General features: G+C 42.8%; 2 protein-coding genes across 4 annotated transcripts in view; both read right to left on the bottom strand.

The window, feature by feature from the left end:
* Positions 1 to 4,821: 4,821 nt before the first annotated feature.
* Positions 4,822 to 10,047, bottom strand: foxj1b (forkhead box J1b). Its single transcript, XM_048233484.1, has 2 exons — positions 8,985 to 10,047; positions 4,822 to 7,272 (listed from the first exon to the last, which is right to left on the bottom strand). Exons 1-2 carry the CDS (start codon positions 9,546 to 9,548, stop codon positions 6,439 to 6,441), a joined length of 1,398 nt encoding a protein of 465 aa, XP_048089441.1. The 5' UTR covers positions 9,549 to 10,047; the 3' UTR covers positions 4,822 to 6,438.
* A 943-nt stretch (positions 10,048 to 10,990) lies between these two features.
* Positions 10,991 to 25,498, bottom strand: part of mgrn1a (mahogunin, ring finger 1a) — a 30,138-nt gene continuing 15,630 nt past the window's right edge. For 2 of the 3 annotated variants that reach the window (XM_048232657.1, XM_048232655.1), the window contains 15 exons: positions 25,169 to 25,287; positions 24,486 to 24,574; positions 24,009 to 24,155; positions 23,407 to 23,524; positions 23,001 to 23,079; positions 22,855 to 22,898; positions 21,122 to 21,169; positions 20,631 to 20,699; positions 20,008 to 20,167; positions 18,855 to 18,967; positions 17,597 to 17,823; positions 16,683 to 16,797; positions 15,917 to 15,962; positions 14,966 to 15,076; positions 10,991 to 13,504 (listed from right to left, as the gene is read on the bottom strand). In XM_048232657.1, coding sequence (XP_048088614.1) covers positions 13,392 to 13,504; positions 14,966 to 15,076; positions 15,917 to 15,962; positions 16,683 to 16,797; positions 17,597 to 17,823; positions 18,855 to 18,967; positions 20,008 to 20,167; positions 20,631 to 20,699; positions 21,122 to 21,169; positions 22,855 to 22,898; positions 23,001 to 23,079; positions 23,407 to 23,524; positions 24,009 to 24,155; positions 24,486 to 24,574; positions 25,169 to 25,261 — 1,572 coding nt within the window. In that variant the 5' untranslated portion in view covers positions 25,262 to 25,287 and the 3' untranslated portion in view covers positions 10,991 to 13,391. Of the gene's footprint in view, positions 13,505 to 14,114; positions 14,153 to 14,965; positions 15,077 to 15,916; positions 15,963 to 16,682; positions 16,798 to 17,596; positions 17,824 to 18,854; positions 18,968 to 20,007; positions 20,168 to 20,630; positions 20,700 to 21,121; positions 21,170 to 22,854; positions 22,899 to 23,000; positions 23,080 to 23,406; positions 23,525 to 24,008; positions 24,156 to 24,485; positions 24,575 to 25,168; positions 25,288 to 25,498 lie in introns of all 3 variants that reach the window. The other variant, XM_048232656.1, reaches the window with a different exon arrangement.

Below are 25,498 nucleotides of genomic sequence, written 5' to 3'. Positions count from 1 at the left end.
CGGGAGGAATGCTTTTCAGCTCGCCCGTCCTCTTGCCAAACCCACTGGCATTTTACAACTGCTGGCCCCTGCACCCCTCCCCACCACCACCACCACCACCACCACCACCACCACCCACCACCACCACCACCACCATCACCACCACCCCACCCCACCCCACCCCTCTGACATTTACAAAAAAAAAAACGGGACGAGACAAGGACGGGAACGGGACTGGAGTTCTGAGACGAAAACCGCAAGCTGCCCGTCTGGCAGAGAGACTGGGGGGGAGAGGCTCTGGGGCAGCCCTGGATGAAAAGGGGAACGAGAGGGGGGAGGAGGGTGTGGGGGGAGATTTGTGTTTTTACGATGAATCCCCTCTTTCCCTTTCGTCTTCAGTCACTGCTCAGTCCACAGTGCAGACAAACAGCCCAACTAATTAAAAAATACGCTGAGCTTCTCAGGAGAGAAGTTCACACTGGGTTCCCCTTTTAAAAACACTCTGTTTTTGTCTCTCACTCAACCTCCAGTTTATGCTTACAGCACGTACGCGTATTTTTGTCATTTATTTAATTGACGTCATTTATGTGTGCTGTGGTGTAGTTAACATTTCTCTCACTGCTGCACACTTTGTATGTTTGATGCTGAGAAACATGTTGGGGTGACAGAGTGCAGAGGTGGGTCTGGGTCGGTCACACCAGCAGGTCCCCTCAGAATGGAGGAACCACCACAGATCAGTGTGGTGGGTGGTAGAGGAATGGAGATGCTTGTATGTCTGTGTGTGTGTGTGTGTGTGTGTGTGTGTGTGTGTGTGTGTGTGTGTGAATGGAGGCTCTTTAGCCTTCTATACAGGTCCTTAATTGCATCTCTTTTTTGCTTAGAGACCAATGAAAAACATTCACTCTCGAGAAGGAATAAACAGCACAGACCAATGACAGTCATAGACCGATTCTCCCTATCTCTCTCTCTCTCTCTCTCTCTCTCTCTCTCTCTCTTTTCTCCCTCTCTTTTTTTCTGTGTTTGCGCCTGTGTACGCCTGTGTCTGTGTGTGTGTGTGTGTGTGTGTGTGTGTGTGTGTGTGTGTGTGTCTATTTGTACGTTTCAGCGGGGCAATCAATAAAATTAGCACATCAAAACAGCGTGACATAAAGGACCAGCAGTGGATTTTCAGCTGGGCTGTGTGCGACAAAATACAAGGGTGGTGTGAGACAACTAATTACAAGGCTCGCTAGCCCCCTTGTAATTAGGTTTTCATGTTTCCTCTCTGAACAATGATTCCGATAAAGTCCATTTGGGAATGCATTCAGCACTCGTGGGTAAAACACAGACACAAATGGAGATGTGCTCACGGACACAGGGTGTATCTTGAGTGTAATGATAGAGTGTGTGATTGTGTGTGTGTGTGTGTGTGTGTGTGTGTGTGTGTGTGTGTGTGTGTGTGTGTGTGTGTGTGTGTGTGTGTGTGTGTGTGTGTGTGTGTGTGTGTGTGTGTGTGTGTGTGTGTGTGTGTGAGTGAAAATGCTGGGGTACAATGTAGTGTTTGTGTCTGTGTGTGTGTGAAAATGCTGGGGTACAATGTAGACCTGCAAGTACATTAGGAAGATAATTACAGTTTTCCAATCCTGTTTCAGATCAACAAATTGGTGCAAATTAACACAATGTACAAAAAGAAATGTGGAATCAAATATGTGGCATTAATTCACATATTACAATAAAATGCTTTGAATGGAATAAAATGTGACAACCGTTTAAAACAAAGATTCCACCAGGGGCTACTGTCACTTAATCAGACAGTACTTGCTTACATTTACAATGGCCAATCTCCTCAATGCTCCCACACAAAAACCCAGAGGTTAAATTAGCCTAATAATACCCTATAAACTTTAACACAAGACTTATTTTTACTAGCGAGTGTTTAAACTGATAGTGGTGACAGTCAAGACAAGCTACATCATCTGCTGCAGATTATTGTCCTCAGTAGAATGGGGGAAGCCACTTAATGACCTATGAACTTTGACCCAGCCCTGTTGGTGGTCAGCGATACAATCCAGCCAGGAATGAGACTGTGTCTGGACCAAAGAAGTTCTAAATGTGATTAGAGCATGGACGTTTTAATTGATACTTTAACACACATGGTGGCACTGCAGGAGATAACACTGGTTGGGTAAGAAGGCTTTCATCTCTAAATGGTTTTGTTCCAGAGGCTATTGAAATTCAGGTGAAATTAATTTTGGCAGTTACTGAAAAAATGCACACTTGGTACATTGGATGTCATGAGTATTTAGGTTTCAGCTCCTATAGGAAAATACAGAATGTTGATGTGTGACAACAGAAGAACTGTAGAAGCTAAAAACCACCTCACATGAAACCTTGGGATTCCTTTACCTTGGATTCCAGTTTTGTGTTGATAAACAAGGACATTTTTTGACACCTTGGCAATAGTCAGGAATGCATATTCAATGCGTAAACGTACAGTTGGCAACCTCTCAGTGTGAAGTGCGTAGTGTTACGTGAAATGTCTAAAGTCACAATATTATTTGCAAAAAGGGCATCTGCTTTGCTTTTGTTCCACATCCAATCAAACCTTTCTGTGCTGCACTGTTCACTGCCCAGTGCACCTGAAGGCTTTGGATCTGGTGGATATAAAAAAAGAAACAATATTCACCTCAAATGGACCATACAGACATGAAGGACATAAGTTTGGGTCTTTAAATGACATCTCATCTTTGGCTGAAAAGCAAAACTCCTTCCTGATCAAATGGGCAGAGATGGCAAATGTGATTAGCACAATTCCCATGACTTTGAGAGTGCTCCCATGCGTGCATGATTGGACTCGCACTGTGGATGTGTGAGTGGACGAGACTCCCGCATGTGTGTGTGTGTGTGTGTGTGTGTGACTGATCTGGACTGAGTGCCCGTCGTGCACCAGTAATCTGGGAGCGCCAGCTGTGCGAGAGCCACATAAAGCAGCGGCGCACACACACACACACACACACACAGCACTGGACCTGACAGCTGGCCCTGTTCCTGCTGATAGGTCCGCATACCGGGCCAGCACACACACACACACACACACACACACACACACACATGAAAATACTTGAAAATACACAGACATTCACTGATACACATGTGTCCATGCACACAGACACACACACACACACACACACACACACACACACTCAAAGCACATTCATTAATACCCATGCATACATTGAGACTTAAGCTCACATATACACCCACATAAATATAAGACTTACATACTACAAAGGGCACTCTCTCTTTCTTTCCATCCCACACACACACACACACACACACACACACACACACACAAACTGAGGACTGTGGCTCTGACTCCTGGGAGATAATGCTATCTCCACGGCCAAGGATGCCTGGCTGTGCCACCTCCACAGAAGCCGCCTCCCTAAAGAGCCCTTCATCAACCCCCCCCCCCCCCCCCCCCCCACCCCATCGGTCCTCCACCCCCACACTGCCATCTCAGTGGTCCCTCTCATCTCTCTCACGCACGCACGACAGCCACAGAGCTTCCATTTCTCTGCGGCCATCTCTCGCTGCTTCGGTCAGATGACATTCCTCTCATGTACATTCACTCAAACTGTTACAGTGGCATCGTCTGTGGTGGGACTTTAAGTGGAAAGCTCGATGAAAACGGGGTGTGGAGCAGGGGTAGCATTACCGCCTGAGAAATGGTTGGCCCCTGCTGGACACTCGAACGTTGTCAGTCCCTGTGCCACTTTGGAGAAAAGTGTCTATTGAAGAATCCCACTCACTCTGCTTGACATGTTGGGGTGTACCTGGACAGCTCTGGAGTGGTTTTCTAAATGGCTTTACTTCATTGGGTTTGTTGAGGGTGTTTTGTCTCCTTGACGGGTGTTTAGTGTTGAGTCTGCTTTCATCACTCCCCCTCATTCCGCCCCTGATGCTCATGGAATGCGAGTTATTTCACGGCTTCTATGAGATCTTTACACACACACACACACACACACACACACACCCTACAAGTCAGAAGGAGGCAGAACCTTTGATTTGGAATAATCTCCTTTTTTCCACCTTTTCAATTAAAAAGAGATTTCACTGGTGAACTTAGCCGTTAATAAACACAGTAGCGTGTAAAGGCTCAGACGGTGCCCCTGGAATGGCTGCAAGCTCACTCTGAGCATGTAGATGAAAAGCTGAAATGTTGTGAGCGGCCTTCAATCAAATATCGACATTTGTTTCTGAGCGCCGCGCACATTCCTGCGTCAGAGTGTCTCTAACATTTATCTCGGCGGAGGGCATTTCAAGGCATCAGACTCAGCCAGCCTGTATGTGAGATGCGATCACACCGCTCCTGTCTGGCACATCAGACCCACGGCTCAGTAACGAGGGTCAGAGCACAGAGGGTCAGAGGAGACGCCACACATCGCCACGTGTCCCTTTCCAATAACATATTGCGCACAGTGACGACACTAGGCAAGTCCTGACTGGCCCGATTTATACCTCTACTTCTTCTGTCAATAAACAACTGGCCTCTAGACTAGGAGAGATAAATCAGTGTTTGCTTCAGAATAATAAGCAGGCCTCCTTACACACACATATGTATGGCCATATATGTTGTAAAATTGTATAAAATGGAGATAATCATCTCTGTGTCCCTATGTTTCTGGTCATCATTGTGACACTTATGGACCGATGTGTGTTAACACAGCTTACATATGGTCATCTTAGCTCCTCAAGTGAGATATCTATCACAAGATAAATATAACTTCCTGTCCAATGTTTCTGTTCAAGTGCATTATGTTTTTTAAAACTAAATAAATCACAACACAAGACAGAGGGACGTGTGTCTAAACCCACTTTATTCATTGCATTGAGTGACAATCAGACAAAACAACTTCAGAAAACTTTTTCAATGACATGATGAGATAACAGCTATGAAGCCTAAGCCATGTCAGTAAAGTCTTAAGGATGAGGTTAAACATTAATATATTTAACTGTGTAAATGCAGTTTAATAAGCATTGCAAGTATATCTCGCTCACTAATATTTACTTGCAAAAGATCTCTGATTACAGAACTGCACTGAGTCTGAAGCCCTGCTCATGTTGGTTAACAGGTAAGTACAGTGACAATGTGTTCACAAAGGATTTATTGCACAGATAAAGACACTGTATAGAAGCATTTTCGTTGCAAAAAAATCATTTTGTCATTTTCTTCAGCATATTAATATAAAATGTTAAGACCAAACTACCATTTTCCATACCAGATGTAGGATTTAGGACCTCGACACCATGACCTTCTGTATGTTGCATGTTTGGCTAGTTAGAGTGAGAGTTAGAAAAAAGGATTTGATGAATCTCTCTCATATTTTGCATACTGACTTTTTACCAAAGCAACAGGGAGAAAACTGCACTGAAAATCAATAATTTACAGTCAGGAGAGTCTACTATCCATAACTGATCATCAAAAAACATTGACTGGCACCAAATGTTATTATGTAAAGGCACTGCAGTATGACTGAAATCAATAACATTGCATGGAACTGGAAATTGGATGTGAATTACGTGTTCTCAACATGCACCATCTTTTATGATCTTGATAATTTTGTTCAAGTACAAAAACATCAACAACTGAGTCACTGTGTTTAAACTATGTTCAATCCATTTATCTTTCATAACAGTCTTTGCCATTGACTTTCATAAATCATCCAAACTTGATATTATTATTATTATTTAAAAAAACACAGACCACTCCATTTCTTTACGTCTCAATCAATATGTTCTTTGAGTTGAAAAATAAATAGGAGATTTCCTCTTCATACTGCAATCACAACCCAATTCTGTGACAAAGTGCTTGTGCGTGGCTTCCTTAACCCTTAAAGGTGTAGGTTTTTGAACATTCTAAGTTCCGCAACAATTGAAGGTTCTAAAATTCTATGTTGAATTCAATGAACCCAGATATTCTTTAGAATGTTAATTTCCCAACATTCCCGTCACACCGGTGTGACGGTACTCCTTTAAGGGTTAGGGTTGGTCTACACCAGCCACTTTCTTCCCTTTTGTTCGGTTGTATGATTTGAAAAATTTGCAGGTCACAATTCACAATGAACTGAAATGAATATATATTAAACTTGATTAAAGAAATTTGATTCATTGCTATATATCATACTTTAACTACACTGATCATCTACTGCTCATAAGCATATTAAATGAGCATAAAAAGATCACAAAAACTAACATACGGCATAGATTTTGTAAAAATAACAAAAAAACATGGAAAAGGTAAAAAAAAACAGAATCAAAAATTATTTTTTTTTTCATTACATATATATATGAAGAATAATTATGCTAATGTAGCAAAACAAAAGTCTGTAGGTCTTCAGACCAGCAAAGACAATGCATATCTGATCTGGTGAGATATGAGTTGGACAACTGACTTCCTGTCATGTGACATACTCAGGGCTACATATATGACTCCGCCCTCTCCCACAGCTGCATCTCTGAAAAGAAGCCCTCAGAGAACCCAAAGCCCTGGTCCAGGGACAGTGGGACTGGCTGAGGCTCCTCCTTGATCTCCTCCCAAGGGTGCAGCTGGTGCTGATCTGAGAATAGAGTCATGCCCTCGTAGTAGAGTGGATGGGACTGTAGATGCTGTTGCTGCTGATGGTGGTGGAGTTGTCGATGCTGTTGTTGTTGGTGCTGATGCTGGAGGTCTCCCATCATGCTGCTGGCCTCAAGGTAGGCACAGGCCTGCTCATCCTCGCTGGTGTACCACTTGCCACGGGTGGCGGCGGCGTGCTGCCCCTGAGGGGACAGCTCCATCTCACAGCCCAGGGAGCTCAGCGCCGTGTTGATGTCCAGATCCTCAAACGTGCTGCCACCACTGCTGAGGACGTCGTCGAACACCGAGGCCAGGTCAAAGTCCCCACGGAGCATGTCCGCCCCCTTGGCTTCAGTGGCCAGCAGCGGGGACTTGGGCATCCGTGCCAGCTTGCTACCTCCACGCTTGGGTGGCGCTTGTTTCCGCTTATGGTCCATGCCCGTCCCCTGGTAGAAGGCCATGCCAAGGTGCTGGCTGCCCTGGCCAGACTGACCGCAGGAGGAAAGCTGGTGCTTGCTCTGCCGCTGGGTGGTGAAGTTGGTGGCGGGCATTCGCCGGCGCTTGAAGACACCGTTAACGAACATGTCGGCGTACTGGGGGTCGATCTGCCAGAACCCTCCTTTCCCCGGTTCGTCCTTCTGCCGTGGGACCTTCATGAAACACTTGTTCAAGGACAAGTTGTGGCGAATGGAATTCTAGAAGAGAGAAACATGAAGAAAAAAAACATTGAAACATCATTCATTTCAAAACTCACCCTGTTGTTTCTTCTGTTGATACTAAAAGTCTACAAAAGACAAAAGTTGTAAAACGGCTATTTTTTTACCAGATTAGAAAGCTTGGAGCCTGCTTCGATTTGATTGTTCATTTAAACATCTCATCATTCACTTCAACCAACATTTGAGCCAGCATCACTTTAATTTCCCACACAATTTAACAACACCTCCTGACTGAATGGATCCAGGCTTGAAAATAAGCCTGGCAACACCTCTCTCTCATCAGCCAAGACACAGTCCCAGGGTGCTGATCCGCAGAGGAGAAACCCTGTGAGTTTTCCCATTGTTTCGCCTGCGCTCTGTCTCTCCCTGGCCTGCCTCCTGTGCATTCTGCCTGACAAACAAATTACACTTGGAACATCCCCCATTGCCAGGGAGCACTCTTGTAGGGCCTGTTTAAATAAATGATAAGACACTACCAGGAAGAGAGAATAGCTCACGCTTAGCCGTGTGGGGGTGAGGATGAGTGTAAACAGGTGGAACAAAAGGATACATCTGAACGTGAAGCATTTCCCCCCCTCCCTCTCCGGTTTTATATCATCCCAGTTGATTTATCCAACCCACCAGGGTGGTCTTAAATGAGCCCTTTTTGTTGTGTGAATCAGCCGAGGCAATATCACAGGTGTATTTTTATTGTCCGAGACTGGGGTTTAACATCACAATGAGCACTACTTGATGAAGACTGCCGAGAGGACGGCAGGGCTGAAAGGTCAGATCTTAAAAGGTAACAGGTTTCAGTGAGACATCATTGTGGCGTATGGCAGCGGTGTCTTCTTTCATCGGACTGGTCTGTGTGTGTGCGTGTGTGTGCGTGCATGTGTGTGTGTGTGTGCATGTGTGTATGTGTGTGTGTGAGGAGAGAGAGCACAGTGACAGAGAGGAGTGGAGATGTACTGCAGGAGGGAGGATAGGACAGAGGAGGAGGGGGAGGGAGAGGGGGTAGGGCGAGCAGTGTTGTGTGTATGCTGAGAGCAAATGCTGTTAATGAGGCTTTCGAGTAATGCAGCCCTGTGCATCTCAAACACAATCAGCTGTGCCTGACTGCCAACGGCTCTCCCAGAAGAAGCTCACTCTAATGGAGCGTCCCTCTTGACAAGCAGCAGCTTCAAGGGACTTCTCTCTCTCCCACTCTCCCACTCACTCACTCACTCTGACACACATCTGACACACACACACACACACACACACACACACACACTTTCAGGCCTACCATACCAGTAAAATCATCTTAAGTACCCTCTGACTTATCATTAAAGCTGTCAAGTAATCAAAGCAGGGAAGATAAAACGGTTGGCATACATTCTGTAAGGTTTAAGGTCGTTCTACTTTTAAACTAATTTAACTGTAACACAATAGCCTGCGCCTTTAAGAGATAAAAAAAGAGAAAAAAATGGAGTGAGCCAGACTCTGAGAAGTCCCATTGGATCAATAGGCTCTTCACCTGTTGCACTGTTATACAACAGGTGTAGCCTAAACTTGCGAATAAAATCATAATAGGCTATGTATTACTACACTGTCACCTTCAGGGGAAATCATCGTCCTATTCAGTTGACGTTGTTGTTTATGGATGTTGACTGTAAAATAAACATTTCATCCTTATTGTAACATTAATCAGTAATCTATAGTGTCCTTACCTGCCAACTTGGTTCTGCGTGTCTGTAATAGCAGAAATTCTCCGTGATCCAACTGTAGATTTCAGACAGGGTAATCTTGGTCTTCTTGCTGGCTTGCATCGCCATACAGATGAGCGTTGCGTAGGAGTACGGCGGCTTTACGTGACGGTTCGTCTTGTAGTCGATCTCCTCCGGCGGATTCATGTGAGCCATCATATGGTTATGAGAATAAGGTCCCGCTTGTGGATGTGAGTAACTGGTTGTGATGGTCGAGTGGCTGCAAGACGTCCCGGGAGTTTGCGGCATCCCTGTCGCCGCGGTGTCTCCGGCGGGAGGACTGGAGGGAGAGTCGGTACCCCATAGAGGCAGGTGTTTGTTGTAGTAGATGTGAGACGGGTGACAGCCAGAGCTGGGACCTTTCTCGGGGTTAGCGCTCAGAATAGAAAAATTCTGAAGCCAGTGCAAACTAGTCAGGCTATCGTCCAGGTTTACGGCACCGTTGATGTTATCCCTGTCATCTGGATGGAGCAGCATCCATTTCTCTTTAAACTTCGTGGCAATATCCGGACTCATCAACACGGGCATCTTGAACAGAAAACCGCTTCTCGTACTCTAATCTAAAAAAAAAAACTATTAAAAATACCAAAAGCCTATTTGAAAGACTACACTGGTAGAGTTATTTCAGACGAATCTCTCCAGTGTCAGACATTCGATATCCAGGCTATTAGCCTATGTATTAAACTTTAATAGTTGTTTTTTATAAGCCTATTTAAAAAAAAAAAAAAAAAAAACGAATATAATTTCCATAAAGTAGGCTAAACTGATTTTCGAATACTTTCAGCCTACCCAAATCGACGGAAGAGTTGGGCAAACCTGTTGCCGCAGTGGCTTTTGCGTTGAGTGTTCTTGTCTCAGCACAGTTGTAGGATACAGGGTTCATGCAACAAGTGGATGAAGGGATGCCTCACAGCTGCGCACAAGAGAGGTGAACAATGTAGTCCATACCACTTTCGTATCGAATCTATTCCAGTCCACGGGTTTAAAGGGGGGGAAATGCAGACATCTAAACTACATCCTAGAGTTACCAAACTCGACTGAGGGCGAAAACCGTGTAGCATAGACTTACTAAGCCCTAGCTTGTTCATTATGGTCCTTTAAACATTTTGCAACCCTCTGATTGGCTCCCTGGTTCCCAGGTTTTACGTAGGCCTATCCTTCGCACAATACAAGACGGGGAGTGTCTACAACCTATAGTAGGTTATTATGGAAGTAGCCTATAGTGTACATGGGCGAAATACCGAAGAATATCCCCTCCCCTCAGGACTATTTGGGTAGAGTTTGTGGTAGCCTTCTTGTTTTTTTTTTCATGGGTAGGATGGAAAAGAGTATCATCTTTTGAAAGTAGCCTACGCAAAATAACAGGCAGCAGGCTATGACACATTAACTAATTTGATTAGTCATGCTGTCAGCGATAGCCTATGCTTCAGGTATGTTCTTTTTTCGCGTCTCAGTCAAATTCAGTGTGCAGCCGTGATGTGACAGATAGTTTCAATCCAAACCTAAAGCTTGAATATTTCACAAAGAGCTTTGCGCGTGCTATTAATTTTATAGGCTAATTAGCCTGCATTCAATAAATGTCCTACATTTTCAAGATACAACATACCCATGACCAATCTAATCCCTTAGCGTAACCTATACATCTGCACACAAAAGAGACAACGTTTTTTTTTGTCCTTGCCAAACGACGCAAAGCAAATACGCTCAACTGAACATCAATGCATAGTTGTCTATGGCGCGCTCGACAGTGAGAAAAGGCGCTCTCCCGCGACGAACCCGCGCCACACGTCCCGCTCGAGAATGCCTTTTGATCTGTCCCACGTTTTATGTCTGATACTAAAGACTGAGTTAGGAGCCAACGATGACATCGTCCTACCATATGATTAATAAATCAACTTATTGTCTTAGCCCGACTACATTACAGGACTTATTTTCTCTCACCAATCTGATGGATCGCTATTAAACGCAAATGCGTGTTTTAACATTTTATTGGCATTTCTAGGACAGTAAAACATAGGTTAACAGATGCACTCTCGTTACATGACATCAACTGTAGAAGTTTAATTCAAAACTATATAGACGATAGTGTACAAAAGGAGCTGAACAGTGAAACGAACTTCGAATAAAAATTTAAAGGGGAAACATGTGCGCTACTCTTTTGCCATGCGAGTACTGCCACCTTGTGGCTGTAAGCTTGAGTAACAACTGAAATGGTCGTTCAACAAAATATCTTATTTTCCATCCGTAAACAAGCAGCCAGGCAAGAAATCATGTTCCTCAAAATGGCCAACGAATAATGCTGGGATTCATGAATCTATGATTCTTGAGTTGTTGAGGTCTTATGTTTAAGCCATTCTGTGGTTGGTTTATGGCTTATTTCAGACCATTGTCTTCTAACCAAATTCTACTTTACTAACAGAAAAATCCTCCACCATGTTTCACAACTGAAATGGCTTTTATGGTGTAAGTGTGTATTGACAACATTGACAGCAATGACAACATTGTCTCAGAGATGGAACACCTTCACTTCATTATAAGCATTGCACAGCACAGATATGATCAACACCTACAGCAAAAGCTGAAGTTGAGATTATTGCCGCCATTGCTACTGTCTTTGTGTGTGTGTGTGTGTGTGTGTGTGTGTGTGTGTGTCATAAGTGAATGAAAATGAAACTTAGGCCTAATTCATTCATGCAAGCTTCTAATTTTTTTTTTCTTCTGGCAACTGCATTTTACAAATAGACATCACAAACAACCCTATTATTATTATTTTCCAATAATGTATTGCACTGTATCACATTTCTTTTCAGTCATAATCTCTGGTATTTGTTTAATAAAGATAGGCTGCTAAAATACATTTCTCTACACAGCATCTCTCTTGAAAATGAAATTGGTAAAGGCTTTGATGAGAGATTGGTTGGAGTACACTTATGCTTTTGTACCAATAATCAAGACTACATAAACGTTTACAGAGTGTTGTTAGGTTAAGTACTGAATATACCATCACCAAAACTGCAGGAAACTCTTAAAACTGAAATATAGTAAAGTAAAAATGAATCAAACTACAAATCAAATCACATTCTCAAATTTCACTCTGTGAAATGAACCGCCACTTAAAATGGAATGAAATAAAATTCAGATGCACTTCATAAACCTCAAAAACATTGATGTTCCCACACCACAAAAGAGGTTTCTTCAAATAGCAATAGAAAAAAAGCCACTGTACTCTAAGGCACAAGTATACAGAGGGATACAACTGCATCAGAACGTTAAAGGGATAATGCCACAACGCTGATCTACTCTTGATGAGAACACACTGGAGCTCTGAGAGGGTGAGTACATGACTTTAGGATTACTGGTCCACACCTTTAAATGACCACTCAGAATCAAAAACCAACATTTAGATGGCATGCCAAGTGTAAGTATTGTACTGAACACCAAAGGTGCTTGTTTGGTGGACAAGGCTGTTTTGTTGTGGATGAGGGTAGGGATGTATATATTACACTGTCACGTCCATATACAGTATTCCTCTCTAGTTCCGTTGTAGTGTATAATGATTGAGTGTAGCCCCTCAATTAGGACAGGAAGAGCCATTTTAGGACTGTCACACCACAACTGATGAGTCATTGGACAGTGGGCTGTCTGTGGCATTGGCTGTCCTACAGATAGAAGCTTGTCTCAATCATGATATTGTAAAGCTACTAGCAATGACACTTTAAAAATATGTATGCAAGCTGCCTTTATATTTTCATGAATAAAAACTGACATTTTAACATCCCATTAACTAATCAGGAAGCATTGAAAGGCAGGCATCTCTACTTGCCAGTTATTCTATGTGCATCAAAAGTAGAGTGTGAACTACTGGAGTGAGTCAGAAATGTCCGCTAATGCTGTACACAGGATATTTAAAGCTTTTGAAATGGAAGTTACCTTCAGTCTGTGATTACATAATACTAAAAGACTAATTTTCTGGTAGCAAAACAAGGCAATGAAACATAAACATAAATATCCATTGCTACTATTTTGTTTCTGAACAGAAAGGCCATGATTTGCTAAAGCATTTGGTTTGTGCAAAAGGGCAAGGACAGAGATTCTCTTATAGATTTCTTTTAGTGTCAATTTGACAAAGTCTCTGAAATGTATATATTTTTCCAAGTGTAGAAATTAAAATGCACTAACATACACCAGGACCTAGAACTCTCTAGAACCCTCGAGACACCACCGGTGACCACTGCCACATGAGCAGAGGTCTCACATCAGGAGAGGGACAGTTGCCCCGTGGATTTGGGGATGTGATGGGGACGGGGGTATAAATGGGGTGTGAGAGCGGGCGGGGGGGCGAGGGGGGGAGGGTATTTGCAGGATCCTTCTCTAGGGGGTGAGGCGCTCATCCTCCAGGTGTAGGGAACTGGGCAGGCAGAGCAGGGGCTGGCTGGAGCTGCTGGTGCTGCGGCTCTTCAGGCTCTCCATGGACTCGGACGAGCCTGTGCAGGACAGAGAGCCCAGAGGAGAGAGCCGTCAGACAGAGGTGGACGTGCGTCATCCTGATGAAGCACTAAAAGTCTGGATAGCTACAGGAAGTGTGCAGTCAGCATAACCACCACCAAACCGCCATGTTGCTGCAGTTATGTAGTTGATGATAGCACTATATACATGTGCAGTGTTTCCCATTCATTGACTTATGTATGGCGGCCCACCACAATATCAACATTGACCACCACACAATGATTTTCCAGGTTGTACTAAATTGTGCTTAAATCTGGTTAGCATCATAACCACGCTGCGATAATTTGTTAAAAACCGTTTCATTCAAGTTAATTCTGCAAACCTACCACCACAAATAGAATTCAATTCTGTGGGAAACACTAATGTGTAATGCCGCATTTTAAGAGTTAGTCAAGATTTCAAAATGTACATAGGCTTGAATTTCTCCAAAAAACAACACAGAGTAAAATTAGAACACAACACCATTATCCATCCCCCCCCAGTGTAGTGTGTATAACACATATCATGCTGTGGCATTAGACAGACACAAAGCCTGAACGTGAGTGGGGCAGGTGGGAAAGGAGCGAGAGCAGAACACCTGGAACCTACCGGTCACTCCTCAACAGCGGGAGAGCTGGGCTCCGGATCTGAGTGAGGTCAGAGGAGCCGAAGCCAGACAGACAGGCAGGCAGAGAACAGACAGAGGGGTTAGCGGACAGAGCAGACCGGATCAATTCCACAAACACTTTAGCCACTAAACACCACCGTGTCAACACTGACATTTAGTTGCCGAAGTATTTTGAATTGATTCCTCATACAGAAGTAGAACAATAGTAGGTCACACAACAAAAATACCTTCAAGCTTGTTAGTAAGCTTTGTTGTCAGAGAGTCTAAAAGACAAGCAATACACACATGAAAAGAGAGATCATGCATATACAATATGACAGCCTGTCTCGACATTCGCACTGAAGGAGAGCTTTAGAATCATACCCCTTGCAACAACTGTCTGCTAAATGCCAGAGTTGGCTGCTTTGAGATTATATTATCATTACATCATCGACATCTTTCTCCAACTACAGAACTGATTCACAGAGCTAGTCTAGCTAGTTTAGAAGAGGTTGTTGTATGTGCAACTCACCAACTAACTCCAGTACAGGTTGAATTGAAGCTGTTATTAATTAAAATGTTGAATTGTTTTGTGTTTTCTTATGAAATACCAGGTTGACATTAAGATAATTTATTCCTTAATAAATAAACTAAGGTTCTCTTGGCTTCCACTTCTCTTGGCTTCTACAACCGTGCTGAAAAGATTGCTGCAAATCTCATTAATGGATTCTTTCACTTCAAACAAGACATTTTCTGGAAATCTTTTTGGCAGTAAGTAAACAAGACCAACAGAGGCACGTGGAGATGGCAGTGCCAGTGTGGGTGGGTATTGGAGGCTGGGGGGGGGGCTCACCAGGCAGGGCCAGCTCTGTGGAGGGGGTGCTCTCAGTACGGGTCAGACTGCTGCGCTCACTGTGACAGCCCTGCAGGACATCACTCACAGAGTGGACCAGAGAACAGCCATCTGACGGAGAGTGAGAGAGAAAGAGAGAGAGAGAGAAAGGGGGGAGAAATGAATTGACGACAGAAATGGAGGGATCAACAAGTGACTGAGTTATCTGCTGTTGTTGGCTACCCCATTACTGTAGCTAATCAATTTATTGCATCATAGGATCAATCCAAGTTTGTTGGGTCTCTCTAGTTCAGAGCTCAAAAAAGCCATTCTAGTCAGATACCTCTGACAGCTCACAGTGTAATTTACCCAGAAGATCCCATTAATAAACACACATCATGTGTGTAACTAGTATAACTGTAGGCTTAAACTACTGAAAATTCCCCAATTTCATGAGCCATAGTTATATTTACAAACTTTGCAAACAGTCAGTCAAATAAATAACCTTGCTTGGCTAATCTGTAACTAATCTATTAAACATTTACAACACATTCACAAAATCAATATTTAGATATTTTAGCTATTGCATATTTAAATTGTGTCTCACGGAAACCTGTGTTTTTTTTTAAGATCAGGTTGATAAATTATTATTTGCATTGCAGATTCATTCCATTTTCAGGCTCATTAAGTTGTGAATTTGATATTCCATGCTTTGCTGCAATCCATTAGGAACTAAAGCAGCATTTAACCCTCATCACTAAAATATGAATCACAAATAGATGAGGAGCATCTCTGCAGATAATTCATCCATAATTTGCCTTTGATGTTCAGCATTACCGGGATAAAACTGCCATCATCATCAAAATCATCAGCCAACTATCGTCAGAAGCAATAACATTACTGTGGTGGATACACAACAGCCACTCTAATCTACACCCTGCTGAAATGACGCATCTGTGTCTGGGGACTTACCTGAGTTAGGGGTGATCGCTTCTGGGGTCCCCTCGGTCACTGTGACCTTGACAACAGAACAGAGGACACTGCTATGAGTGTGACCAGAGAGGAATGCACAAATGAATAATGGAAAGACTGAGATGGTGTCATATCTTCTGTATGCGCAGGGGGGGTCACAAATTAACAGGAAGTTTGATCCTTCCTTGTTAACAGGAGCTGACTAAGCCCTACTAAACACCTTGGGTGTGCACAGATAAGGAAACCACTGGACAGTGATTTATGCAAATAAAAAAAAACATGTATTAACCGCACCTGTGTATCAACTACAGGGTCCAATATGCCAATGAATCAAAATCATTGATCATAAAGAAGAATGAAAAAAAGTAATGCATTCCCATGCACAGCCTGTCCCTGTGGTTTAACCTCATAGCTGAAGACATTTTGCATAGCCTGCCCTGTGGTTTAACCTCATAGCTGAAGACATTTTGCATAGCCTGTCCCTGTGGTTTAACCTCATAGCTGAAGACATTTTGCTACATCTATTTGTAAACCTCGATTAATAGAATAAAATGGGTTTAAAGACAAACAAACAAGCAGGTGAGCTGTTCAGTCACAAAAGCTCCATTCCCAGAAGTAGGTACGAGGTATCATGGAGAATGGAGGTAGTGTGTGTGTGTGTGTGTGTGTGTGTGTGTGTTTGTATAAGTACACGTCATGGTTCTCATGTAAATGTGTGACATTGATTTAGCAGGCTGTGGTGAATTAGCATGCGCTACCGACTGACCTCGGTGGGGGCGGGGGAGCAGGGCAGCAGGGAGTGGGAGCGTGCGTCCGACACCTCGGACAGCCTCTCCTCGTCCTCCTCCTCCTGGATGGGGGAAGAGGGCGAGCGCGTGGAGCTGTGGGGGAAACAGGCAGAGGTGAAACCGCCTGTCTAGCCTGTCTGCTTGCCTAGACAGCCTACTTTCAGGGCAGCTTAGAAAGGCACACTCAGAAAATACATCAGAGGAACTCTTTTCAGAGGAGAGAGTGAAAGGGAGAAGAGAGGAGAACTTCCTGTTCCCCTGAAAAGATCCATGACAAAGAACTTTTTTCAAAGCAGATACAAAACGGCCTCTGGGTTTGCCAGAAGAGGAACACAGGAAGTTCTGAGACTTTTTAGTCCACTGTGGTCCCACTTCTATTCACGATGAGCACTCACCAGAATACTTTTTTTCTCTGACAGACGTGCAACTATGACAACCTCACTTCTTGACGTGGCACTTGATAACATGAATCTGTCTTTCAAAAACAGAAACAGTACAATAATATACCACCAAGTCGGCGAAGGAGTTGTTGCTAGGAGACCCAGATATCTCACTATCTTATTATGCAGAGTTAATTTCAGGCACAGCATCACAACTATGGGCGCAGTCTCACTTATCTAGTGAGGACATATCTCAAACTGCACTATCCATCACCGTATGGGCCCTGAAATGGGTCTTAACAATCACCGCCAGATTTCTCCATTAACATTAGCTTTGTGTTAATGTGGCCATGTTGTTCTATTCACACACCAAGCTACCTTATTTTGACAAACCCCTCGGCATCACTCTATTGGGCTATAATACACATGGATCCAAATGATGGGATAACTATCAGCAAGACTCTTGGTCCAGTGTGTTTGCTACAGTGCGCATGTGCGCCAGGTGTGATTACCTGTCAGGTGACTTGCTGCCTTTGCCCTTGAGCATGGACGTGTCCCCTGGCAGATCGCTCACACTCTGGGGCCGGGTCAGAGCCAGGGGGTCACCGGCATCCCCGGGAAACTGGATCTCCTTGTAGAGGGGGGCTGATGGGATGGGGGAGGGCACGGAGCAGATGCCGTTGAGCGCCTCCAGCAGGGAGATGGCCTCATAGCCCGGCGGGATGTTCTCAGAGTTTTGCTGAGAGGGGGGCAGATAGAGACAGAGAGAGACGGAGAGAGACTGAGATTAGTCGGGATGCTTCATTCAAATATTTAGCATACTCCTGCAGCAGTTATCCAAGAGTCAGGCTTTTGATTTCAGTGGTGACTTGTTCTGAATAAGCTCTACTCCTATTGTTCAAGAGAGGTGGGGATTTGGAACCACATTAACTTCCCCTTCACGGTGCAGCTCCTTTCTCAACTTATGCATGGGTTTTGAAAGTTTTAAGCACTGTGAACAAATGAAAAATTATTATGGTCATTTCTTTCATTGTTTTTTTTGCTATTACAATTCAGACCGAACAAGACAACAGAAGCGCTTTCTTTCAACAGCACACTGACATGCCGAAACAGACCGCTCTTGATGTTGGTGTGGAGCTTCAATGATGTGGAGGAACTCTGCGGTTGGCCTGTCGAGTGGCTTTTGAGAGTGTGAGTCATGTGTATACATAATCTCATCAAAGAGGGACATATCGCTCCTCTGCAGCACTTACAGGAGTCTGCATGAGTGTGTGAGAGTGCAGAGGGGACAGGAGAGGAGGAGAGGAGAGGAGAGGAGGGAGGGGAGGGGAGGGGAGGAGAGGAGAGGAGATGAGGAGAGTGAGAGGAGGAGAGGGAGACAAGTACACTGTCCTTCAGCACTGAGCAGTGTGTGCTGTTATGAACTTATCTCCTCATGAGGTAGAAACAAACTTAAAATTCAGGGTGAGCAACTGCTGTAGAGACAATATGAATTGCCATCTCTGTATTTCATTAAATTGTGTGTGTGTGTGTGTGTGTGTTTCACAGGTGCAAAAAAGGGAAGAAAGAGAAATTGGAAGCGAGTCACTAAAAAGTGAGAAAATAAATATGAAAGTTTCTGTGTGATTGCATGCATATTTAAGGGATGGAGAGACAAAGAAAGAGACTATCCCAGACAGGAAGAGTGTGTAAGAGATAGAGAGAAAGAGAGAGAGAGAGAGAGTGAGAGAGAGAGAGAGAGAGAAAGGGAGGTGAAGAGGAGAGAGTTACCGAGTGTTCTGTGTGTTCTGTGCTCTGAGCCAGCACCGGGCTGAAGGACACTGGAGACAGAGAGCCTGCAGGCTTCTTCCTGACCGCACGGATCTGCAGCAGAGCCCTGAAGGCTGAAGGACCGGACCAGACAGAAGACAGACGGATGGAGAGAGAGAGAGAGAGAGAGAGATGAGGGAGAGATGTGAGAGGCAGGAGAGAGGAAGAGAAAGGTTATCTGGGGATGTGCGCATACATACATACATACACACACACACACACACACACACCAACCCAGCTGTCACAATCTCTCCTGAAGGAGCTGGAGCAGAAAGGCTTCCTGGCTCATTTTGGAGACAAAAGAGATTGTTGACGCCTGAATATTGACACAGCTGTACTTAGGAGTTAAGGAAGCAGGTTAAATACACATAGAATTGTGTAAATCATCTTTCATTCCTGCTGGAAGCCTAATCAGTTAAAACCCACCTGGATGAGGTCTGTCAAACTATGACTCAGCAGTATAGATAACACTACACAATAATGTACATTTTCAACTGTTACAAGCAATGAAGTCATTCTAGGAGTATTGATACAGCTGCTTGCTCCTGTCAATGTAAACACATGTTGGGTGATGAATTTAAATGTCATTCCTGACACTTTAAACATGTCATATTACCAAACCTTTCAGAGAAATAATATATCTGGGATGTTCTGATTCATACACATTACGAATCTTCTGTGATAATCGGTCACAAAATTAAATGACAAAATTACAAATGACTCAACAAACATGGACTGAGAACTTTGAAAATTTGTATACTAGGTGAAGTGTTCTTACTGTGCTTTTGTAGTGGTACCATTTCTTCTTTTTAGCAGTAATATGTTTTTAATAAAAGTGCTATAAAGCCATCAAAATAAAAGGCTGCACAACTATGTTGATTTTGCATATATCTTACTTAATTACATGCTCACATTAACAGAATACAGTATGGATTCCACACTACAAATCTGGTTCAAAGGTTTCCATGCATGACACCATGATGCCAGACAGAAGGGGTCACTATTTCCCCAAGCTTGTTTTCCCAGAGACTGTTAGCAGCCATGGGAACAATCAACACAAGGGTAAAATGAAAAGCTTAAAGACCCAGGAAGTCAAATGAGGTCAGAGACTCACGCAGCCGGCAGATGGGGCAGTTATTGGCCTGGTAGCGCAGCGTGTCCGCGCAGGCATTACACAGGCAGAGGTGTCGGCAGGGCAGGATCAGTGTGTCCCGCAGGTCCGACAGACACACCACACACTCGCTGCTGTTGTCGCTGTTCTCATCATCTGGGGTCTTTACAGCACACGCACACGCACACACACACGCACGCACAAGCACAAGCACATGCACACAAACAAAACAATAAAACAAAAGTAAAATGTTATTTCACTGTCTTGTGGCATTCTATAGCATACAGTATATTTTACAGTAAAGGCATAGGGGATTTTGTAAACATTTTAAAATTGGAAAATTATTAACAAAATCTTTCATGAAGGAGGAGCATTTGTAGTAGGAGTATTGAGTGTAGGTGACTTACAGAAACATCCTTTTGCTTTTTGAAATGGATTGTATTATATGCAGAGTTTGTGAATTTCATGTTTCATGTTACATTAATGAGGAAATACAGGTCATGATTTTCACATGTTTTAAATATCATTTAAATATGCAAACCCTTAATTGTTAATAATATGTATAACCTAGTTCACATTAATTTTGTGTCTACATGACAGGATCTACTTATAGACATCAAGCTGACCTTTTTGTCCTGTTTGTTCTTGTTCTCAATGCCATAGATCTCTTGCAGCAGGTAGCTTACACGGTCCACCTGTGTGGTGACATCACCAGAGGTCAAAACTTGTCTCTCATGGGGAATCAAAGGCCTTCCAAACCACAAACAATGTTTATAGTTCCTTGTATTACTCAGCCTTGTGCGTTCTACTATTCAATCATATCTTGCCAATGGATGAGGAAGCAGAAAGAGCAACTAAGGTTGATGTTTAACAGAGGTTCACCACAAACAGCCAGAGGGCAACAGGAACAGACTTCATGGAAAATTTCTGAAGTTTCGTATTGAGTGTTAAAACAGAGCTTCCCATCAGCGCTGCATACAAATCATTAAAACATCTACTAAACATGTTATCCAAGGAGAACTTGCACGTGTGATGAGAGAGTTCATTCGTACAGAGACCTCAAATTAAAAATGATCACAGAGTACTCACACACTCTCACACGCACACACACACTTACAATTTGCTTCTGTTTCAGGGGTTTCACAGAAAAGCTGCCGTCGACGTGCTGCCCAAGAGAATAAGAGAATATTTAGCTTTTTCATAGCACTTACACTCTATTAATAGAAAGTGTCAATTTCCAGCTTCTGTTGACAGCTACGCTACCATAATTGCACTTTGGAAAACCTCCGCTAGGCATGAGGTCTGTGCTAAGGACAGTACTGAGCTGCCATGTAAAACCATGGCATTTACTTTCTACCCCATTTTTCTTCTATAAACAGAGAATCCCGATTCCAAACTTTACAAGTGAAACCTGTAATGGTGGCTGCAGGCTAAAGGCCACTGTTTGCCTTTAAGGCAGTTAGCTATGTACGTTAATCTTATCTTTACATCCCTGTCCATGGGTGCATTTGCCAATTAGTGGAGGGAACGGTGGACATAGAGAATTCCAGAAGGTTGTTTTTAAACTCTCTCAACACTGTTGAAAAGACGGTTTCTGTAGTTCAGAATTACGTAGCTAACTGCCAACGCATTACAAACAATTCTGTTCCCCAAAAGGGGAAATGAGGTCCAGACTTGATGAGCGGATGTAATGTGTAATGGCTGCCTGCATCAAAAACCTCTCACCACTACACAATTGAAAAAGCACATTGCTTTTCGGGGAGTCACAAACCCAAATAAGGCAACAATGATAGACATAAATAAGTAAGCCAAATTACTGCTGGTCATGTCACATTTCGAAAACCTATTGTGAATGTGTTGGCGGATGCAACCCGAAAAGAAGAAAAATCCGCACACTCAAGTCTTTGCAAACAAGTTTTTTTACTCTATGTGCAAGCTTTCGGTCAGATGACCTTCTTCAGGCAGAGTAAAAACACATTAAGTGAAACAGTGCATTAGGTTACATATAATCATTGATTCATGACACCTGTGTCAGTTTCAGTGCATTCTAGGAATTGTAGTCTTTTACATTAATTTAAATTAATTTTAGGGGGAGGCAAAATAGAGGCTTTAACTAACCTACGCAACAAACTTGTTAAAGCCTCTATTTTGCCTCCCCCTAAACAGGCACTGCTAGCCCCAGTCAAACCTGGGAACTATCCCTGCGGGAATTGTGCCCAATGTCATAATTCAGAGAAAACAAATTAATTTAAACATCCTCTAACTGGAAAGACATTTAAAATCAAGGGAGTTATTACATGTAATGCAAAAAATGTAATTTATTTGTTAAAATGTCCATGCGATAAAATGTACATTGGTAAAACTACCCGCATTGATTTGTTTCTTGTTTCCTGTCTTTAGATAAGCTTCATCGTCTATCTATGGATTGCATTTCCCATGATGCTTTTTTGGATGTCATGATGACTCTGTAAAAGACTACAATTCCTAAAATGTACTAAAACTGACACAGGTGTCATGAATCAATGATTATATGTAACCTCATGCACTGTTTCACTTAATGTGTTTTTACTCTGCCTGAAGAAGGTCATCTGACCGAAAGCTTGCACATAGAGTAAAAAAACTTGTTTGCAAAGTCTTGAGTGTGCGGATTTTTCTTTACTTTTCAAAATCTTCTTTCAACATCACTAAGACAGAGATTAAGGTGTTATGTCAAGACATGCCAATTCTGTGTCTAGATTTTATGTCACATTCCGTGTCAAGAAAGTTTTTATGAGGGGGCAAAAGGTCCAACCCGAACCATAACCACACCTGGCCCAGCTGTCTGCATGAACAGGCATGAGACTAACCTACCCTTTCAAAGGCTGCCAACAGCACATGTGCATGTCCCGATATGTCTGTGACACACAAAACAAAGACAGGCATTACAGACATAAACTCGGCTCAGAAGGACCTGTGTCTAATACAGTATGATATTGTTTTTTGGGAGGAGACCTTACCAGGAGCCCTTCCCTCCCCTTCATCCACAACGGCCTGGATCACCATCGGAAAGACCCCTCGGTCAAGGTCAAAGTTCAGCTGAGACAAAGCAAACAAACACACGCATTTGTTAATGCTTCACCATAACATGGTTTCACAATGTCGTCTATTTGATTCTGTTATCAGTTCAAAACACTAACTTGAAAAAGCCTGTTGTTTTCTATTGCATTTACTATTTAATCTGCATAAATTCCAAAAGGTTCCTCAGACTTCTCACACTATTATTCACCCTCGATTTCATGGAAATCTAGAATGGAGTCTTTCAATATCCCCTTCCCCACACAGACAGTCCAAGCTGTGATGACTATCAGAGTCATAACCACCCACTCTCTATTGCTAGTGTCATAACGCTGGAGAACAGCACACCTCTTCTGGTTTCCACTTGGTGAAGTCAATCTTAAAGGAGGGTAGGGAAAAGTGCTGGTTTATGCCTCTCTTGTAGTGGACTGTTTCGGATGCAAGCCAGGGATTTTTGGGGCTGTATCTACAATGAGTGAAAAAATATCATCATTATTATAAACATTACTACATTTCATTACATGACCAGAGTTTAGTTATTAGTGCATAAATTATGCTATTAGAATGTCTGGGAGCTACCAAGAACATTCACTGTAAACAATGGCCTTGCACAGTTCTAATCCCACGAGAGGAGCTGAAGTCTCATTGCTATCGGTTGCCAAGGGCTCAGCTTTCGAACTGCATGTGCGTTGCGTTTCTATAGCGCCACATCACCCATGAAATGTGACCCATCTTAGTCGAAACCCTCTGTGATAATCCCCAGGACAATGTTTTAAGTCAGTCTAACATTAATAAGTCGAGTCAAAATAATTTAAGGACAAACTAAGATCAATACTCCTCTCATGCCGGTATTTTTAAACAGCAAAAGTATCATGATACACACTGACTTAATCTTTTTAACACACTGGTTGAAATGTACTGTATGTATTTTGTAATGTATAAGATCTTACATGGCCATTCCATTGGAAAATTCCTCAAAGGCTTGACAGTATAGTGTGATGGCAACTCGAGCATCGGCATCAAAGCTGAACTCCACACCATAGAGTACTCTGGGGCTGCCAGTCTCATCTGTTGGGCTATCAGAATCATCTTTGTACCTGTGAAACACAATCAACCATATACATTAATAAATAAATAAATACATTTCAGAGTCGTGCTCTAGAAACAGAGCCAGGAATTTGTTTCAAATCTACACGGTCTGATGCAACTGCTGGCAAGTTTGAACCGAAGGCTTTCCCGAGAGCGCCATAACAATTTGTGTAACTTTCACAGACTTTCATTTTTAGTTATGGCGGCCAATGAAATTAAGGTAATTTCCAATCAATGGCATTCCTTAGACTGGGGTCAATTCAATTGTGCTTATAGAGCGCCAAAACATTACACATGTATCATGGCGCTTTACAGAATAGCTGGGTCAGCTGTTGTACCTGACCAGACGAAGAGAATCCTTCCTGATGTTGACCAGACTCCTTAGTGTCTTCACTGGTTCATGTGGAGCTGGGGTCACATAGGGGAACTGAAATATTCAGATTCACAGATTAAGGAAACAAGTTTGAGCTACAGTGTATTAAAATATACCATACACTGTCGCTTTGAGCTCTTTCTGGAATCATCCATTTTGGAAAATGTCATGCCTTGAAAATAGTTGTTTGGCAACTCGAAAGCCAACAAAAAATTTGAATTGAGACAATATTCAAATATCAATTAAGAGGAAAGGCAGTTAGGGAAAACAACAGTTTGCTTTGAGTGGAGATTGAAAATAATAAAACCAGGCACTGTTACTTTTGTGTGGGTCATGGCACGAAATGTTTTTTTTTTTTTATCAAGGGACTACTTTAAAAGGTCACAATCAACACTTTACATAATGTTTTTTGTTCAATTTAGGATGTGGAATTAGTCCAACGTGTTAAATTACCAGTGTGTGTGTGTGTGTTTGCATGTGCACATGATGAGATATATCTATACTAGATAATGGATTACAGTATTACATCTCATTGCCTGGGGGATTATCATATTATAGAGACCATAAATTGAAACACAAATCTCACTAAGACTGATCTGACCACAGAAAGGCTGCAACGTCTACATAGTGTCTACAGAGATGTCCTACCTGCACAGGTCTGTTGCCTAGAAAGTTTAAATCCATGTTTTCACCAAATAGATATCCCTCTGGATGTGGTGTGTCAAACTTCTCCCCTCCCATAAAGAAATGGCTGGTGAAGTAATTGCCTGAAGAAGAATTAAACGTGAGTCAAGTTAGAAATATGAGTGATGCTCAGAGATGGCTAAAGTTTTTAAATCTTTGTTTACGCAAGTAGCCTACTCCGCAAGTCAGGACATTTAATAGTTGATTGCATGTTGAACCGTGATGATCTGTCCTTTATGGAAAATAACAATGCTCAAGAAAAAAAATACACAATGAAAAATTCGATGGCCTACT

Source organism: Alosa alosa, chromosome 22 (assembly GCF_017589495.1).
Source record: "Alosa alosa isolate M-15738 ecotype Scorff River chromosome 22, AALO_Geno_1.1, whole genome shotgun sequence".
Lineage (NCBI taxonomy): Eukaryota > Metazoa > Chordata > Actinopteri > Clupeiformes > Clupeidae > Alosa > Alosa alosa.
The sequence above is the reverse complement of the archived record's forward strand: the minus strand, read 5'-3'. Positions and strand labels throughout refer to the sequence as shown.

What these genes read in the sequence shown, in the direction of transcription:
- foxj1b (XM_048233484.1), bottom strand. Translation starts at nt 9,548, where the DNA reads ATGCCCGTGTTGATGAGTCCGGATATTGCCACGAAGTTTAAAGAGAAA. An exon ending in ACGCAGAACCAAGTTGGCAG is followed by an intron (nt 7,273 to 8,984) that starts GTAAGGACACTA and finishes TCTCTCTTCTAG; the next exon opens with AATTCCATTCGCCACAACTT.